At 45.1% G+C, this 18,409-nt stretch overlaps 4 protein-coding genes and 2 long non-coding RNA genes across 9 annotated transcripts in view; 4 read left to right on the top strand and 2 right to left on the bottom strand.

Moving 5' to 3' along the window:
* Nucleotides 1-918: 918 nt before the first annotated feature.
* Nucleotides 919-3,931, bottom strand: LOC147062983 (uncharacterized). Its single transcript, XR_015065823.1, has 3 exons — nt 3,598-3,931; nt 2,783-2,828; nt 919-1,336 (listed from the first exon to the last, which is right to left on the bottom strand). It is a non-coding gene; the product is annotated as an uncharacterized LOC147062983 (long non-coding RNA).
* On the top strand, nt 3,611-7,957 carry LOC147062982 (cyclic AMP-responsive element-binding protein 1-like). Its single transcript, XM_085909467.1, has 8 exons — nt 3,611-3,841; nt 5,009-5,097; nt 5,183-5,329; nt 5,410-5,510; nt 5,698-5,837; nt 5,918-6,097; nt 6,161-6,308; nt 6,384-7,957. Exons 2-8 carry the CDS (start codon nt 5,017-5,019, stop codon nt 6,526-6,528), a joined length of 942 nt encoding a protein of 313 aa, XP_085765593.1. The 5' UTR covers nt 3,611-3,841; nt 5,009-5,016; the 3' UTR covers nt 6,529-7,957.
* On the bottom strand, nt 7,830-9,009 carry mettl21a (methyltransferase 21A, HSPA lysine). Its single transcript, XM_085909481.1, has 3 exons — nt 8,643-9,009; nt 8,445-8,556; nt 7,830-8,384 (listed from the first exon to the last, which is right to left on the bottom strand). The coding sequence occupies exons 1-3, from the start codon at nt 8,787-8,789 to the stop codon at nt 7,987-7,989; spliced, it is 657 nt and encodes a 218-aa protein (XP_085765607.1). The 5' UTR covers nt 8,790-9,009; the 3' UTR covers nt 7,830-7,986.
* A 188-nt stretch (nt 9,010-9,197) lies between these two features.
* LOC147062980 (cyclin-Y-like protein 1) lies at nt 9,198-12,141 on the top strand. The gene is made up of 10 exons (XM_085909454.1): nt 9,198-10,045; nt 10,109-10,183; nt 10,254-10,288; nt 10,358-10,458; nt 10,632-10,667; nt 10,885-10,936; nt 11,004-11,123; nt 11,349-11,515; nt 11,575-11,737; nt 11,815-12,141. Exons 1-10 carry the CDS (start codon nt 9,889-9,891, stop codon nt 11,929-11,931), a joined length of 1,023 nt encoding a protein of 340 aa, XP_085765580.1. The 5' UTR covers nt 9,198-9,888; the 3' UTR covers nt 11,932-12,141.
* A 354-nt stretch (nt 12,142-12,495) lies between these two features.
* LOC147062979 (uncharacterized) lies at nt 12,496-17,968 on the top strand. Its single transcript, XR_015065471.1, has 3 exons — nt 12,496-12,642; nt 12,842-12,954; nt 17,820-17,968. It is a non-coding gene; the product is annotated as an uncharacterized LOC147062979 (long non-coding RNA).
* Nucleotides 17,966-18,409, top strand: part of tns1a (tensin 1a) — a 33,837-nt gene continuing 33,393 nt past the window's right edge. For all 4 annotated transcript variants that reach the window (XM_085905437.1, XM_085905464.1, XM_085905429.1 and 1 more), the window contains exon 1: nt 17,966-17,996. The gene's annotated coding sequence lies outside the window, so the exon portion shown is untranslated. The remainder of the gene's footprint in view (nt 17,997-18,409) is intronic.

Genomic DNA, 18,409 nt, shown 5'->3' with positions numbered 1-18,409 from the left:
TCTGCCGGGGCCGGACGTGAGGACGCGGACGTGAGGACGGACAGGTCGCCAGGGCCGAGCTGTAAATAAGCCATTTCCAGAGTGTCGACATTCCGCCACGCATCTCCTGCAACTGTCTTACGTTGATAAGATGATTTTTTTTTTTTTTACATTATAAAGCACGTGTTGTCTTTTTTTCTCGGGACCTACAAGAAGCCTCAGCCCCACCTTACCTTATTTGCTATGTTTTCAATTCCACCCACTTCATCACTATTAATGAAATCAGTGGGTGACATCATTGCGTGTGTGGCAGCCAGCGGAGATTAGCTTCCACGCTCACGATAGCGTGTAGCATCTGGCGAGCGATGCTCACCTAACCGCGTGGATTAGCGACAGAAAGTCTTCCAACTCACTGAAGCAGGTTCATCTGTTAGATTGCAAGAAATTTGCACATCGTAGCAACTAACCAATAAAAAAAAAACGCCATCTTGGATGTCGGAAGGACAAGCCAAGGCGGCGCTGTTGTTTGAAAAGTATCCAAGACCTTGACCAGTCAAAGGTCAGAATATTCTCCACACCTGCCAAGCCTGTTTTCTCCCGTAGCCTCGGGGTAGAGAGGTTTGTGTTCCGCTGGGATGCTGGTAACCATGGCAACCTTTGAGGAGGCGTGGGATGAGTGAGGGGTGCATGGGAAGGGAACGTTACAATGGCTACGAGAAATAAGCGACACTGCAAGATCGACTGGGTTGGCTTCAGAATCTTTTAGGATTCTCCAAAGTTTGGACGACAGCTCTTACGACACGTACACAATGTTTCGGGCCACCGTGGACAAAACGGGATGGATGTGAGACAACACTGGGGGCGAAGGGACCGGCAAACACGACAGGCCGTGACTGCCAAGCCAGACTTAATATGTCCAAAAAAAAAATCCACGTGGGATGTTTTACTCGCTTGAACGTACAGCCCGCCAAGCCAAGTCAGATGGCGAGGGTACTTTTTTTTTTTCTTTTCGTCAAGTTGTTGCACAAATGAAATCATTTCAACCCAGATGTATACTAGTCTACTTTAAAAAGAAAATAAAAACAGTATCTGGATCCAGATGATTTTATTTTATGACTGTGCACCAAATAATTCGACTCGTCAGCAAGCATCCTGCATGACATTGGAAATACAGAAAAAGGCAAGAGTGGGAGGAGTTAACACCTCGCCGGATTGATTGAAATGTTCTAATAAACCACCGTGCCTCCAGTATGGATTAAGAAGAGGTCCAGGTCAGCACAATCGCGCCACGGTTAGGCGAACGGGAGGGACCAGCTCGGATCTGGCAACATCTGATTTTCATTCATGTGCATTGTCCCTATTCAAATAAATAAAGAAATATATGAAGAAATAAATAAATAAATCTCAACACACTGGCATCTTCAGATTTGAGAACCTTTTTTTATATATGCTCTGTGCGTGTGAATTTGTGAACGCTTAAGTGTGTGTGTGGGGCCTTGTAGCCATGGCAACCTCCGCCAGGTGTTCATATGCAAGCCTGATAATTCAACATGTGATAAAAAAATAAATCAAAATTGCATAAGGTCAGTGGTATTCAAATGAGTCAAATAATTCCCCCTTTAGCCACACTCCAGACTTTGCCGTGCAGACATGATAGAAGGAGTGTTTCAAATGCTGACATCCTGTTTCAGTCATGTTATTCCAAAATGGTGGTTCCAGCTACAGCCTACAAAGTGAACGGGGCGTGACTACTGCAATTAGGACGTGATTTCGAAACACAAACGAGGGAGGCTGAAAAAATGGCTGAAAGTGCAAGCGGGTTGAAAGAATCCAAAGTGTCAAGGGGCAGGCTTTCTGTCGATGGGCTTTCGCCGGCTTGAGCTTTGACAGCTGGATTTAAGGAGAAGGGGAAAGGGCTATAGATTGAAGTCAGGTGGCTTCATGCTTTAGATGAAACTCCCATCCTCCTCCTACGCCATTTTTGGGGGGCGTCTTTGACATGATTGGCTGGGCTGTTTGGACCCTGATTTACAACCTGGCTCCAGCCTTGAAAATCTGATTTTCTCTTGCAGCATCAGCAAGCAGGAAATTTAATTGAATCACACTGACCAGGGCCATACATAGAAAATGTGATGAAGCGGTTAATAATTGATGGCCGTTTTGATTTCGTTTTTGCCAATCTTTGTGTTTGCACTGGCAATTTAAGGAAAGCTATATAGCTAACCGGGATGTGGCGGCCAACGTAGCCGGTGGTCTTGATTAAGGGAAATCAATGTCTAATCAAGTCAGCCGCATACGGGATCAGATGCAAAGGCAGCTTTGGGACAAACATTTATCACGTGTGCCTCACTTTGAATGGGAAAGTAGAAAAGTGGACATCCTCGCGGATGGCCGCATCCCGCCTTTCACGTTTTTATTGCAAAGGACGGCGTTTAGGTCACAAGTGTTTGCAGCGCTGGGATATTCAATCACTCGCTAGGTATGTTTCACATCTGCACGTACGGCTTGAAGAGCTGCCGCCTTGACCTCGCACATAGAGATGATGGTCATAAATTGGCCTGAAGTCTCATTTTCCCCGCAGGATTTTGACCAGCTGCCACAGCTTAGAAGCCACTTTGCTGCGGCGGCCCCCCCCCCCCCATACGTCGAATGACAGAGATAATGAGAACATTTTATGGCCCGGCTTGATGAGCGGGGAGAGAGAAGCAAGTGTATTGCCAATGCAAGAGCTGGAAATAGTACATCATCAGCACCACATGGTTGAAATCCATTCAAAAGAAAAGATGATAGGAGCTAGTCTCACCTTTTTCACCCACAGTCTGAGTCGGGTGGGTGGCCAACTTGATGACCTGGATGGAGAATGAAAGTGGAAGAATTCGAATGCCATCATGTGGACGCTAAGACACATTGCCGCTGGCGAGCGCTCAAATGTGCTTGATGAACATGGATGGATGAAAATGAGAAGGTTGCAAAAACTCGAACGACGGGTTTGTGTTCTGTTTCAATATTATGAACTAACTACCTTATCCAAAGAGAAAAGTCCGCCTGTCGCTATTCTCTTATAGTCACGAGTCTTGACTCTTGAACTTCTGCGTACAAACGTTGCGTACAAAGTATTAACATCAAAATCAAATAAAAACAACAGAACGAAAGAAAACTAAAAATAAGTACAAATTAAATACAATAATAATAATTAAGATTTTCAAAAATAAATATATATATATAATCAATAAATATGGATTTCCATATTTATTTCCTTTTTCATTTTAAAAACGTAATAAATACATACATGAATTCAATATTTATATATATATTTAAATTTGTTATTATTAATTTTACATTTAGTTTCACTTGCATTTGTTATTTTGACCGATTCTGTCGTCCATAAAAGTACTACAGTACATAAGCTCGTTCGAGTGGTATGCAAAAGAATCGCTGTCGACACAATTCAGCTAAAAATGCTACTGTACAGTCCAAAATAATTCCATGCAGTGTGTTTATTTTCAAACTCGTGTGGCATTTACATTTTACTTTTGAGAGCGATACTTTTTGAGTAAGTGCCGTCTCAGCCTTTAGATGTCGCTTGCGCAACCACATCCTTGTGTGCCAACCTCTTACCAGAGAAGAGGAAGAAACTTTCGGCCATAGTCGTTAGTTCTCGGCTCCTCGGCCTTTTTCGGCCCTTTCCGGACATCCGCTCGTTCCAGGCCGATTCTCGCTGTCGTCGTAGCCTTCGTCCTCCTCTCGGTGTTGTTGTTCTCGGTGACGCGACGGAGGTGTAGCCTGACGCGGTCTCTTACGTGTCGGTCTGAATAAAAGTGGAGCTCCGTAGACCCGGGAGTGACGAAGCGAGTCTCTGTTGGTAAGAGGATACGCATCCGATCTTTGCTAGACACTGAGATGGCTGCCCGCAACCTTTATTTGCGGCTTGTATCTGCACAACGCCAACAAAGAAATCATGGCGGCGGCGTTGCAGAGGCTCACTAAAAATGAGTCAGTCGTTGCAATGTTCGAAAAAAAAAAAAAAAAGTCAGACTTAGATGGAGATGGGGTTGCATTAAATCAAATTAAAGAAAAGGGAGAGAGAAAATGAATGACACCTTTGGACTAAGTCACAGAAGCAGTTTGTCTGATACATTGGAGTAAATAAATGGTTTGAAATAAACTTGAAGCATATAAACTGTGTGGTACACAGTTATAGAATTTTCCCTCGCAAATCCTCGATGCATGCAACTTTGAAGTCTTAAATCACACGAAGGCATGTTGAATTTATCAGTGAAAGCGCAGTTTCAACTGAGCGCTGACGAGCCACAGCGGGAATGGGAAGGAAACCAAAGTCTTATTTAAAGCGGAATTCAAATCGAAAACCGTATTAGCTTGTTAGCATGCTAACCAAGCAATGTTGGCCGCGATGGCGAGCGCGGCAAGCTACATGCAGTATTTCTGTACAGACCCAAGAAAGACAACAATTTACATCGATTATACAACGATTAGTTTGCTATCCCCACTCATCGTGATTGTAACTTTCTTGGGATGTTTTTATTTTATTTTAATGCGTTTAAATGAAATACGTGCTCGCGTGTGTAGAAAGCCACACCCTCCTTTGGGGATGCAGGAGTTTTCAAACTGAGAGCTACTTTTTGATGACGAATTCATGCTAAGAACTCCCAGTTTGATGCGCACGAATCAAATTTGCTCAAAATATTTTGAATCATGTTGTTATGGGTTATTTTTTCAAAAATTAAGGCAACCCCCACAGTGATTAAATAACATTTACTAGGCAACGCTATACCTCTTTAAATTCCTGCCAGTGTTTACATTCTCGCAACATACAACATGCCTAGAAATTTACAATGTCCCGTTACTGGTACGCCATCTTTAGAGCAGGCCTGCAGGTTATTCTCGGGGTCCTCACCACAGTAGTGACCCTTGCCTTAGAGGTTGTTGAGCATCTCTGTCAGCGGCGCACGTGATGAACACGATTTAATGGCGACGCACGTTCGTTCAACACGTTTCTGTCATTGTGCAGATTTTTAAATGACAATGGAAGCTTGTGCCGATACACAACCAAGTGGTGAAACGGGTGTGAAACAGGAGTCTGAGAGTGGCCTGGTCCAGGTAAACCACATCACATCACACCCATAGTTGAGAATGTCTCATTTCACTACAGAGTTTACATCCGGATGGGTTGTCCCGCTTGTAGGCTTCCATCGCATCGAGCCAGGTGACGTCCAGCAGTCCCACCGTGGCCTTGGTGCAGTTGCCCAACGGCCAAACCGTCCAAGTGCACGGGGTGATCCAAGCGGCTCAGCCTTCCGTCATCCAGTCCCCTCAGGTCCAAGCAGTTCAGGTGTGCGTCGGTTCATTGATGTCACCCAAAAAATAAAACCAGCTGATGTGTGCAATGTATTTGTTGTCTCCTCTGCAAAGATTTCAACGGTTGCCGAGAGCGAGGACTCTCAGGAGTCTGTCGACAGCGTCACCGATTCTCAGAAGAGGAGAGAGATCCTGTCCAGACGACCTTCGTACAGGTTTGTTGTTTTGTAGTACTTTTCCCAGAACATTGTACTTTTTTTTTTTTTTTTTTTAATGTATCGCGATGTAGTGGTAGGGCTGAACGATTTACTTTGTAATCCTGTAATCTGATTTATGTTTCCACCACGTGTTTATTAGATCATTGCTACTTGATAGTCACGGCCATTCGCCTTTTCTTTTCAGGAAAATCCTAAACGATTTATCATCGGACGTTCCGGCCGTCCCGTGCATCGAGGAAGAAAAGTCAGAAGACGACTCAGGTCCGGCCATCACCACCGTCACCATGCCCACGCCCATCTACCAAACCAGCAGCGGCCAGTACAGTATGTCGCTTGCCCACTGCCAGCTTGTCATGTGGCCTTAAACAAGAAATCTGACATCGTCTCTCATCTCCTCCCCGCAGTCGCCATCACTCAAGGAGGAGCCATCCAGTTGGCCAATAACGGGACCGACGGCGTTCAGGGTCTGCAAGCTCTCACCATGGCCAATGCCACGAACCAACCCGGCACCACCATCCTGCAATACGCCCAGACCAGTGATGGCCAGCAGATCCTGTTGCCTAGCAACCAGGTGGTTGTACAAGGTAAGGAAAAGAGTTTCTTTGGATTTGATCTTAGTTACTTACCGTGGACCTCCCGTCCTTCAGCCGCCTCCGGAGACGTTCAAGCCTATCAGATCCGCACAGCGCCGACCAGCGCCATCGGCTCCGGGGTTGTCATGGCGACCTCGCCCGCATTGGGGACGGGAACGGAGGAAGTCACGCGCAAACGCGAGGTGCGCCTGATGAAAAACAGGTAGATTGCCGATAATCCGCCACGACGACAATCCCGCGATCAAAGGCGGTTTTCCACAATTGTCTTCTCGTCCAGGGAGGCCGCCCGCGAGTGTCGTAGGAAGAAGAAGGAGTACGTCAAGTGTTTGGAGAATCGCGTGGCCGTGCTGGAGAACCAGAACAAAACCCTCATCGAGGAACTCAAAGCCCTCAAAGACTTGTACTGCCACAAATCCGAGTAGGCGCGGCGTCAAACGCCCGCCCGCCCGCCCACTGTACAGAGACTCAGCCAAGAGCCATGCGTTACGGATGCCACGCTAACTTTTCTAATTGTTTCGCTTTGTAAAAAAAAACCAAAAAAAGAAGAAAAAAAAAGAAAAACTGCAAGACATGTTATGTGGCCCAGTAGGCAAAGTAAACTGCCAAGTACTAAGTTAGCGTCCCGTTCCCTTGACGTCGTGATGAGTGGATTTGTCCTCAAAGGAGCGCCCTGAAATCAAATTGGCCAAAGGAAGGGATGCTGTCGCTGAGGCTTGAAGAGGAGGCGGAGCTACAAGATGTCATCGGCGCTAATGAGTTGCCCCCCCCCTCCCTGCCAGGGCTCACTTGAAGATGGAACAAGCGATTTGACGCCGTCGCTGAATTTGCAGCCTGGGTTCGATCTTTGACTTGTTTCTGCTCTCCTCACTTTGCCTTGCTACGCGAACATTAACGTTTCCCGAACAGTTTTTTTTTTTTTCTTAATTGGCGTTTGGTCTCTAACCTTATAACTGCAGGGTCATTATTTTTTGTTTTGTTTTTTTACCAATCCGCACATTTTTTTTAAGATAAACTGGAGCTCCACCAATCTGTTTGCAATAAACAAGGTCCTTTTTTTTTTTTAAGACCTGAAAGAAAGGAGAAAACGGGAGAAAGATGAAACAGCGCATATGTGATCCTCGTATTCTGAAATGCTTTTTGTATCGTGGCTTTTAATCAAACCATTTCTGATGTCGTTATTTTCTTAAAATAAAAACCAAAAATAATGAGCCCTGCTTACAACTTATGCAATAGATACAGATGGCCTGTGATGTATTTGAACTTGTCAAGCTTAAAGGGAAATTTAAGAAGTTCCATTTAGTAAGATGAGGTCGTATACAGTATGCACTTTTCCTTGCTGAAACAATCCAAGATATACAAGTTATGTCAGAAAAGATTCAAACGGGGTGTGACAAAAATGATATTGCAAATCCAAACACATTTTTCCCAGCATTGGCTTCAACTTGACTTGACCTGGATTTGGAATATATATTTTTGACCCCATGTATTTGATATTCAAACATGAAGCACCAGGACAACTTAAAGCAGTAATTGATCACAAAATGTTGTTTTCTTTTGTTTTTTTTTGGGGGGGGGGGTGTAATTTTAATATTCAGATGACACCATATCTGAATTGGATAAGGTGTGTTGCACATGGTAGTTGACTGTTGTTGGTCAAACATTCTACTAGTGCACCCAGCCTGAGAAGGCTACCATATTTTCTTTTTAGCTAAGATGTATAATGAGACTTTGTTATATTTCATGTGGCTTTTCATTTATTTTCTTAATGTCTGCACCAACTTGTATGATACATTATGTTAGAGCTGTTACATTTCGGCAGCTGTTAATAAAAGTGTTTCTGATAAACTTGGATTTCAAAAGAATACATTTATTTCAATTCATCATAAATCACTCCTGGCTAGATGCTTCTGACCTTTGTATATATGAATATCCTTGTTATTGTCATAGTGAACCTCCTCGACGGTAAACTGCTCCTTCAGCATATTTAAAAACTCGCTATCTCGTTCATAGCGGATCCTGCAAGCCAGCAGTACCACGGTGGCATCCGCACATAAGTGCTCAAGGGTCTGGATCAGCGGCACAAATGTGTCCTCCAGGTAAACAATGTCTGCTCCCAAGACTAGATCGAAGCCCCCAGCTGGGAAGCGGGCGAGCCCCTCGCCCCAAGACAATTCAGACACCGCCACGGATTCCCGGAGGTCAGGTGGCAGGTTGGATTTGACATTGGTAGAAAGGAAGTCCAGAGCACACTTTCTGTCAGTGACGGTCACTTTGGCACCTGGGAAGTCAACAAAAGTCACATTCAATTTGTGCAAACTGTAAAGTCACTGCAAGTTACCTAACAGGGCTGCAACGATGCCCACTAGTCCGGTGCCTGCTCCCAGCTCAATGGACACTTTTCCCTTGAGATCAACATGACCCAGCTCCAAGTACATACACAAGACAACGGCCTGCAAAAACAAAAATAATAATAATAATGCATGAGGATCAATTTAAGCAACATGATAAATGTTGCTCAGCTGTTCAGGTCACTGACCGCGTCCCACACAACTGCTGCGACTCCAAGTTTCCTCCAATCCTGGGCTATGATGATCTCATGACTGGCGAAATGAAAACGCGAGGATGAATTTTGTAGTTTGGAAAGCGCTGGCACCACATTCTCCACATACGGAACCAGAGCCATGACGCTAGTAGAAACATGAAATGTCCAACAATAATAACAAACAAATCATTTCCGCTCTAATCCTTCGACATTTTCCACTTCCGGTGAAGCTAAACTAGCCGTACTCTTGCAATGCTGCTGCCCTCTTTTGATGAATATTATCACTACAACGACAATGCAGTAATGCAACTTTTCCAAAGTATATGATCACTTTTATTGATAAACATCAGGCCCATTGTCGACTCTCGTCAATTTGGAAATCGCTACTTGCCTGATTTATACTGTCTGATTTATTTATTTTTTATCTCAAAATCTCATTCCAAATTAATGTTTGCCATTTTTGATTATGTTAAACATATTTCTGTCATATCATACTAAGTAAATGTGTTTTTATTATTAATATTTTCACGCAAACCTGGAATTTATCCTTTATTTTGAAAAGCAATTTCCCGGATATGGTGTAACATACGGGCCCACGAAAGATTGGTCCGCAAGTATGTGCAGAAATGTGAGCTAACGTTAGACAACGCTTGAAAATGATGTATATATACTTTATTCCTTTGTTCAGTCTCAATTGAGAGTCGTTGTTTTTTTGTTGTTCATTTGTTTTTCAATGCATCGTCACTCCACTATGGCTTTTGATTGAGGCGGAGTTTTCAGAGCCAGTGAATTTATAGTGACGTCGTGGTTTGGATTGGATCGCGATGGGATGCGGAAGCTAGCCGGACAGCTACTCATCCATCGGTCAAGAGAAAGCCGTGACTTTGTGGTTTTTAATCTCTGCTAAGTAAGATGATCGGCCATGTTTTACACGATTAAACTTTTCCCACCCATACTCAAAGCCATCCAAAAATGCAAGCGTGCTTCCATTGCGACGCACACGCCCCGGACATGTCAGCTGTTCAAGACATGTCTGGTTTGTTTGCATATTTGTCAAACACAGTACTACACCCTTCTTCTCTGAAGCCAATACACCTTTCTCCGCGAAGCCTTGCACGCCGGCTTTACATACTTACACCTAGGCTAAGTTAAAAGATACTAGTTGTGGATACCGCTCGACACACTATCAAGGTGCATCCTGCAGCTCCAACTTATTGTAAGGTGCATGGGAAAATAAGCTATGGGTGGGTCGGTGTCCTGCTGCATCTCTCCAAGAGAGAGTCCGAAGAACCGCAGGATAGAGCTGGAGTTGGAGGAATGTCCTTTCACTGCAGAAGATCTAAGTGAAGACACTGGAACCTACCTGCAACACATCAGTGACAGAGAGCTCCCGGACGGTGAGAGAGAAATGCAATTGATTGCATCGAGAATTGATTTGGATAAACTCGACTCACTTTCAGAGCTGGCCCACGAGGCAAACCCGTCGGACCACCCGAGAGCCACCACCTTGTTCCTGAACAAGTCTCAGACGGATGGTGAGCCTTTTTTGTTACTATCTGCTGCTATTATTCACCTAAACCTTCTGGTTTTCATCTTTGAATTTAGTGCGAGAGAAAAGGAAAAGCAACTACATGAACAATGTGAGTTTGGAAAAAAAATCCACTCACAAATGACCACGAGGTTCCTCACGCTTCACACTAACCCTTCAGGTATCTCCTGGCCTGGTGATGAGGAAGTACAGCTCCTGCTCTACAATCTTCCTAGATGACAGCACAGTCAGTCAGCCAAACCTCAAGAACACCATCAAATGGTACACATGGCGAAGATGTTTGTAGCTCTCAGCAGAGCAAATTATTCCACCGTGCAACTGTCGGGCTACAGTAGGTAGACGTGGGAGTAAAAAATACAAACCAGTACAAGACTCCCATCTGTTCCAAACAGTGAGGCCCATCTCAAAGTGATGTTCTTCTCTTTTTCTTCCAGTGTGGCCTTGGCTATTTACTATCACATTAAAAACAGGTCAGAGTGCTTTGCTTATTTACCTAATGTGGCTCATTTATGTTTTCATTGATATCATTAGCAAGACAGCAAATGTTGGTTTTAGCTAATAAGGTCAACTCTAATTAGCACACTGTAAAATTCACTAACTCGTTACTGCTGGAGGGTTTTTTTTTTGTGGCTATGAGGAAAATAAAAAAAATATATTACTTTAATTGTTCATTCTCTCCCATTGCAGGGATTCCAGCCGCTCACTGGACATATTTGATGAGAAGAAACACCCGCTGTCGGTGAGACGATTGGATTTTCTCTAGACTCGCCGTTTTGGCTGACAGACGCAATTTTCTGTCTCCCTAGCGGCAAAAAGTTGCAGACGACTACTTTGCAGTGAACCCCGAGCACAAGCTCATCTACCGCTTCATACGCACGCTCTTCAATTCTGCGCAGCTCACCGCCGAGTGCGCCATTGTGACACTGGTGAGTTCATGAAATCAAAATTTATCATTGCTCATCCAGTTACAGCATTTTTTTTTTTTAAACCAGGAAGTGATATTTACAATATTGCCATCCATTGCTGATGTTTGCTCATATTCATTTTTATGTTCATATTAAACAGAACACGACTAAGTACAGTACCTTGTGGAACACCAGTCCATACATTTGATTCAACTGGACAGATGATATCTTCTGGTTGTCTCACAGGTATACTTGGAGCGGCTACTGACTTACGCAGAGCTGGACATCTGTCCTTCCAACTGGAAGCGAATTGTTTTAGGTGCCATCCTGCTGGCCTCTAAAGTCTGGGACGACCAAGCCGTTTGGAATGTGGACTACTGCCAGATCCTCAAAGACATCGCTGTGGAGGACATGTGAGTGTTGTGAGGAAAAATAAAAAAAATTAGAGTGCTTCATTTTTATTTTTTTCCAGGAATGAGATGGAACGTCATTTCCTTGAGTTGCTCCAGTTCAACATCAACGTTCCGGCCAGTGTCTACGCTAAATACTACTTTGACTTGCGCTCGCTCGCCGATGACAACAACTTTGGTTTCCTCTTGGAGCCGCTCAGCAACACGCGGGCTCAAAAGTTGGAGGTGAGTGGTCAGAGGAACTTTGTCACGTGTCTCTATTGGGCCACGCGTCACTCACAGGCTTGCGACGTTGTCTTCAGGCCATCTCCAGGCTGTGTGAGGACCGCTACAAGAACCTGAGCAAATCCTGTTTGCGGAAATCCGTCAGTGCAGACAACTTGGGTGCTGTCAAGAACACAAAGGCGGTATTGTCTTAATTTGGAACCGAGACCTTTAAACTGGAACTCTTGAAAAGACTTTGCAGATGGACATTTCAAAGTGTCTCCACAAACTTTTGGATGCGACCCTGTGGTGTTGTTTCTGGCACGGAGACCAAATTACATTTTGCTTTGCTTTGCTTACTATGTAGGCTCTTTTGGCTGAAATGTAAGAGACTTTATTCAACTAAAATAAAATCAAGTACTCAAGTTGTTATTTGGTGGATAAAATTTCCACCTGATCCATCCAACGCGTCCTGAGTCTTTTCATCCAGCACAGCTTCCTATTATTTGCCACCTGTTTCAAAATTGCACGACGTGATTATCGCCACAGGAGGGCAGTGTTGCACTGCTAACATTTCAACCGCAGCCCTGCAAATGAAAAAAAGGGGAGTCTTGCCAACAAGTTTATTTCACAAAATAGTTTTAAAAATATATCTAAGCATAATGCATTAACTTGGGGAGAATATCCTTTTTTTTTGTAATGTGTAATTTTTGATGATCTTTTTTAATGAGTAGTCTCCTGGAATAATCTAAAATCGAAGCACTTCCGGTTCTGACGGCGCTTGATGACCAGAAACAAAACCTTCAGAATCTACAATGCTTTTCCTTTGATACAAGATGTCTTCAAGAGCTACCAAAGAATCCTATAATACGTATAAATAATAGACATTAACTTTTGTTTGGAAAAAGAAAAGTTTAGCAGATCAGGTACGAACCATCTTTCGTCATGTTCGATATAAATTGGATTCTTTTTGTCAAACTAACAAACATGGCCGTCCGTTTATTTCATTCGCAAACTAAATGCAGAATTCGGAAAGTGGCGCGAAGAATATGCGCCCATGACTGGATGTCCACGCTGCGCAATATGAAGTCTTAATTTTGTACGCGTTTTATGTTTTCCTTGTAGGACTCACAGTTCCAGTGTGGCTCCATTAATCAACATGAGACTTGACCGAATTCATCAAGCTGACCCCCCGGGGGGAGTCTCACCATTTACCCCCTGCACTCTTTACAGAGAAGGTGAGAGTTTTGTCATACATCAAACCATGCAGAAAATAACTCGCCATTTCGCATATGTAGACCCGGCCCGTGGATTTAGATTGGTACGTCATGAAGTCAAAACTGCGCATTTGAAACAATAAAAAATAAAATAAAAAAGCTATTTGAAACTGCATCACATTGGATTATATTACAAAATTGTTGTGCTGTATTTGAAAATAAATCTGCCTAGTACCCTCTTTTCACCTTTCCCACACGTATCAAATATTAATCTCGGGGTTCACTGCGGAAACTTTTCAGTTCCATCAGTTTGGCAAACGTTCTAAAAACTGCAGTGTTGTAATCTAACAGCAGATGGCGCTGTTCTCGCGTTAGTGTGTGCCGCATCCCAGCAGCTAGCTTGTTGCTGAGTGACAGCCGCCCGCCCACACCACATTTGAATCAGAAAGCAGTCAAAGCTGTTTTGGGTCAAGGCTTCTAAATTCCATCTTCATTTTAAAGATGAGCTAAGTACTCAATGTGTGGAATGTTTGGTTGACTTGTCATGGAGTAGGCTAATTCAGCAAAACAGGCTGGCTAGCCCGCTAATAAACGATTTATACGTAATGGTTTGAGAATGCTTTTGCTCTCCGTGACAGAAAAAGTATACGAAGTGAGACACTAGTTTTTGCGCACCATGCGAAACAGACGCGTTTCTTTCGACATATTATTTCGTATAGTGTTGCAGTCCATCCCAAAGTATGACGCATCCGCCCGCCTCATTGTCGCCGATCTTAACGGCGCGTGCCGGATCCGCGCTTTCACATTATAGCATCCATCTTGGCTTTGCCGCCCCGCCGCTCTTCCTGCTGAGCTGGCACAAAAATGGCTGCTGACTGCCGCTGGGTTGCGTTTGTCTTCTAATGAGCTCGGGATCCAAATTTTGCCACGCGGCTCTGGCAACGCTGCAAAGTATTTCAGAGAACCAGATGTTGGACATACACCAACAGCATGCTTAACTAAAGAGCGCCTGTACGCCCTTTGACCTTAGCCAGGGAGGTTGCTTTGGCAATAAAACAGCAGGCATGTGAGTTGGCATCACAACACCAATTTACATATCCGCGTGTGACTGTTTACAGTAGCGAGCTAAACTGGCTCATGAAATGCTTACCTTTTCCTCTGGTGCCACTTAACAGCAAAACAATAATGATGATGGTGATGCTCCCTTTGCGACGTTAATGTTGCTATGTGCGCTACGATTAGCGGTTGCAACACAGTGATGATGAGTCCAACCCAAATATCTTGCTCTGCATTAAGACCGTGGTGGTTCTTTTGTTTGTCTGGGAAGGGACCAAAATGTCCGTGCGGCATCTCATGTTGACCTTCACATCGAACCCTGCACAATAAGCGCCGTCAGCCGAGAGAGCGTAATAAAGCTAATGGAGCACGAGGCATTTGAGAGAACGGGGGGAGGACACGGCACGGCACGGCACGGCCCGGCCCGGCCGTCCACGCGTGTCTCCGCCTTTATCGAACCCGAATGTGGCTCCACTCTGGAAGCATATCTGCTTCAAAGTAGTAGCAAGCGCCACGTTTGTTGGTGGAGAAACGTTGAGCTTGTGCTAGCTTAGCATGCTGCAAATTAGATCAGCGTGAAACTGGTCTGGTTTCACCACAATCAAAGCTTCGAATCACCCCGAGACAATTTCGCCCTCGGTTAAATCGCCAAGAATGGCCTTTTTTTTTTTGGGACTGCCCCGCCTGCTCTTCGGCACCCGCGGTGACAGTTAACGGGATTAGGCATGGCTTACATAAGCGTCTCCCATGGCAACGGTGCAATGGCAGCAAAGAAAAGGCAGGGAGACCATGTGTACCTGCAAAACATCACCATTTTGCTACAAGTTGTTACTTCTGATGAGGTCACCATCACAAACGTTGCCGACACTAGAGGGCGCTATACCGGGGTTAGAAATCTATTCACCCCCTCTAGCCTTTTATGTGATGTTCTCAACTATATTGATGAATTATTTTCTCAGCTCCCCTAGTTATCGGTCTAGCCCCCCTTTGGCCCCAGGAGAAAAAATAATAATCCTAGCGCCGCCCCTGGCTCAAGCCGTACTGTAAATTATTCTTCACAAAATTTGCGGGTTTTTTTGCTCCCTGCCACAGTTGTGCTTATAGACGCCTCGAGTTGTGTCCCGTTGGATACGCACGGCCTTTGGAATGCTTCATTTGCCATCGTTCCCTCCCTCAAGGGCAGAGACATGCATGCTTTCTGCCTCCAATTTTTTTATTAGCAATACACGATAAAAATAGTTGAATCGGTTGAAGCGAAGCGTTACAGTTGACATTTCGTTTTACTATAACGCAAGGCGATTTCTGAACGACAACGCAATGAACAGTAAACACGACCTTCCGTCACCTGAGCATTTTGGATTTCTTAGGCTAATTTCCAAAACCGCCTCCATCCGTGACATCCGCTCGAGAATTGCGTATTCTACGATTTGACGCTTCCCGTCAGCTGCGCCCTTTCTTTCTCTTCTCCCATCTCCATGGTACTGGCAGTAGATTGGCCCGCTCCCAGAAACCAGTCCCGACTGAGTTTTGTCGGACCGACCGCTGTCACTTTTGCCTCGTAGCGCAAGTTCAAAGGCTGCGATTGGTGATAAATGCGTATCATTAGAAGGGGTGGCTTGGTTCGATGGATTCCTCGGCCCATTTAGGGAATGAGGGCTCTGCAGATTTCTCAGCACAGCAGACAGAATGAGGTGATTAATTGACAAATAGCGATGCAATCCCAGGCCAAAGGCACTCCTCTGTTTTTTCTCTCCCTCGATTGTTTGCGACTGCCTGATCCGCTTTAACCTTGAAAACGTTTCCCCCGGCGCCGGTGTGTTTGTCGACCACGAGGGGGTCTTTAACCTACATAGGTAGCAACATTAGCGGAGCTAAAAGCGTGCCACAAACTCTACTGGAGGACAGCCAAGTCAGCAGCGGGATGCAAGCTAGCAATCTCCTTCGGAACGCCGCGCGGGGAGAAAGTACCTTTGGGCTCAAACACATTTCCCTGCTGCCTCACATTTCCCAAATGATGGTTTGACTTTGAAGTTGACCTTGACAGTCATTGCTTCACGTGGTATTTATTTACTGCTGAAGTAGCCATCGCTGTGCCACGGTGGCACGAGGAAGATTGAAAGTTAAAGTTGAGGGTCGATTTGAATTTGGCCGAGCGCCGCGGCCGATAATGGCGATAACCGTCGAGGCGCATCACGTCGCTGTTGTCGGTCGAGGCTTATCAGAGGGCGCGCGCATGGCTGATTAGCTTGCAGCTTTCGGCGGATGCGCCCAGATCGGCCATCTTTGTCTGGCTCGTTGAAGCGAGACGCCACAGTGAAGGTGACAAAAGGACACGGAAGGGATTGTGATCACGGGGGCTTTTGGGAGCATGCCAATCTGGCTACGATACAAATTCATCATTTGGGTGAAAATAGGGTCATCTCAATGTTTTTGCAGTTTGTTCCAAAAGTACTTTGTGGGCTTTAATCTTCCGCGTTTACACCTGTGAGTGTATTTCTGCTTCTGCAATGTCAAAGTCTGCGTGCGCCTCTCCTGTTAACCGGGTAACGAGCCCAATGTGTTCACCCCCACAACGGCGCGTACCTCCCTTCTCCGCTACGTTGCGTGTCATTTCCTGTAACTGGAACTCCTGTTTTTGTTCATTTTACATAACCTAGCCAAATTTCTTTAACGATCACTTTTATTTTAAAATCTCAGAAAAACATGAGCATCAACAAAACTTAATTCAATTACTAGAACACGACTTTGGAAATTATAGTTGGGTTTTTTTCCCTGACAGTGTCACATTTAGATTCCATTAACAGATGAAAATGGAGGGGGAGGGGGTTACGTGTGGTATTTCCCATAATGTTCCACGTTCCCTTGGGTGTCCACTAAACGATGGGATGTCACCGAAGTGGGCGAGTCGGGGAGGCCCGGCTGGATAAGTGAGTTTACCTTGGCAGCCGGCCCTGGATGTGTCACTACTCGTGGTCCTCCGCTTTAAGTGCATCTCCGTCCCTTCACATAATTTGGCCCCGCTAAAGACAACGGCGTCACCTAGAGCTTCAGAGAGCATCCACGGGCCGCCCCGGGAAGGGCTGACCTTAAATGAAACAACATTGTCGTGAGACGCATGTGGATCACTCGCATCTAATGATCCCCTTTGATCCAGTTAGCGCATTGATTGGGGTCACCTCTGTCGCTTGGGTCAGACGTGTGACGCTTTTGACATCAAAAGGTGTCGCCGGTGCCGGTGCAGGCGGAGGGCTGCAGAATTTCTCGCAGCCGAGGAGGGGGAGAGAAGCAGAGAGAGAGGGCATCAACACAAGACAAAAGGTTGGGGATGAAATTTAAAAAGGAGAGGATGAGCGGGCGGAAGAGAAGTGGAAGACGGATGAGTCAGCACATTAGGGAATGATGAGGTGTGTGATGGGACCTAATCTGGTGTCTGCTCCATACAGTCCACACTGTGTGCCTGCATGCCCTGAATGTGAATGGCGTGCTGGTGCAGGAACAAGAGTGCCGCGCGGGCGGGGAGAAAATGCTCTGCCTGTCACTCACAGCGTCGGCCAATGCTGTGAGAGAACTGCCAGGAAAGAGTTGGTTTTTTTAATTTATTGTTATTATTTTTTTTTATATATTTATTGTATAATTTTTTTTAAATAAATGTCTTTTTTTGATTCAACAATGTATTTGTTAAGAAAAGTCCAAATGAACTCCAAGACTAACTTTATTCACTAACCTGATCAAGATTTGAATCCTAATCAAGACTGCACATTTCTTTTGGGAAATGGCTTGTGTATAATTCTTTTGTTTTGGCAGCCCTCACTTTTTTTTTTTTTTTGCAGGCTTTCCACGCTCATGGCCGGGCAGCGTGACAGGCCGGTCAATCGAAGTCAGCAGTGATTATGCAAGTTGCTTATGTTTAATGAGGATAATCAGTGCATTGCCAAGTGAGAAGAGAATACCTTGATGATTTTTTTTTTTTCCTCTGTAGATGTCCAGCAGAAGATCTGTTTATCTTGGTAAGAGTTTATCCGTTTTCATGAATTTAGTGTGTGGGGGGGGGTTCTTAAGACTCATATGTGTGGTGAAAATTGGAATCTACATGACTATTGATCTCAAAAGCATCTTTTTATTCCCACATATCGTTTCCATATGGGCCACCATTTTGCCCCCAAACCTCCTCCGCATTTGGCATCTCCCCGCAGGCTGGACGCGGTCCTCCGTGCACTTGCGCTCACCGCTTTGATGTGTTGTGATTGCGTCGGTGTGGCGGTGGCGCCGGCGGTGGTGCACTGGCTCGGCCTGGGAAAAAGGGGGGGAAGAGAAGAGAAGAGGCGCGTTCTGCAGTGAAAATGTGCTCGCTCCTACTGAAGCGTAGAGAGACTGCAGCACCAGTGAACGAGCCTGTGCACCACCTGCAGTGTGTGTGTGT

The sequence above is a fragment of the Syngnathus leptorhynchus genome, chromosome 1 (assembly GCF_054491065.1).
Source record: "Syngnathus leptorhynchus isolate UIUO chromosome 1, UIUO_Slep, whole genome shotgun sequence".
In the NCBI taxonomy this organism is placed as follows: Eukaryota; Metazoa; Chordata; class Actinopteri; order Syngnathiformes; family Syngnathidae; genus Syngnathus; species Syngnathus leptorhynchus.
The sequence above is the reverse complement of the archived record's forward strand: the minus strand, read 5'-3'. Positions and strand labels throughout refer to the sequence as shown.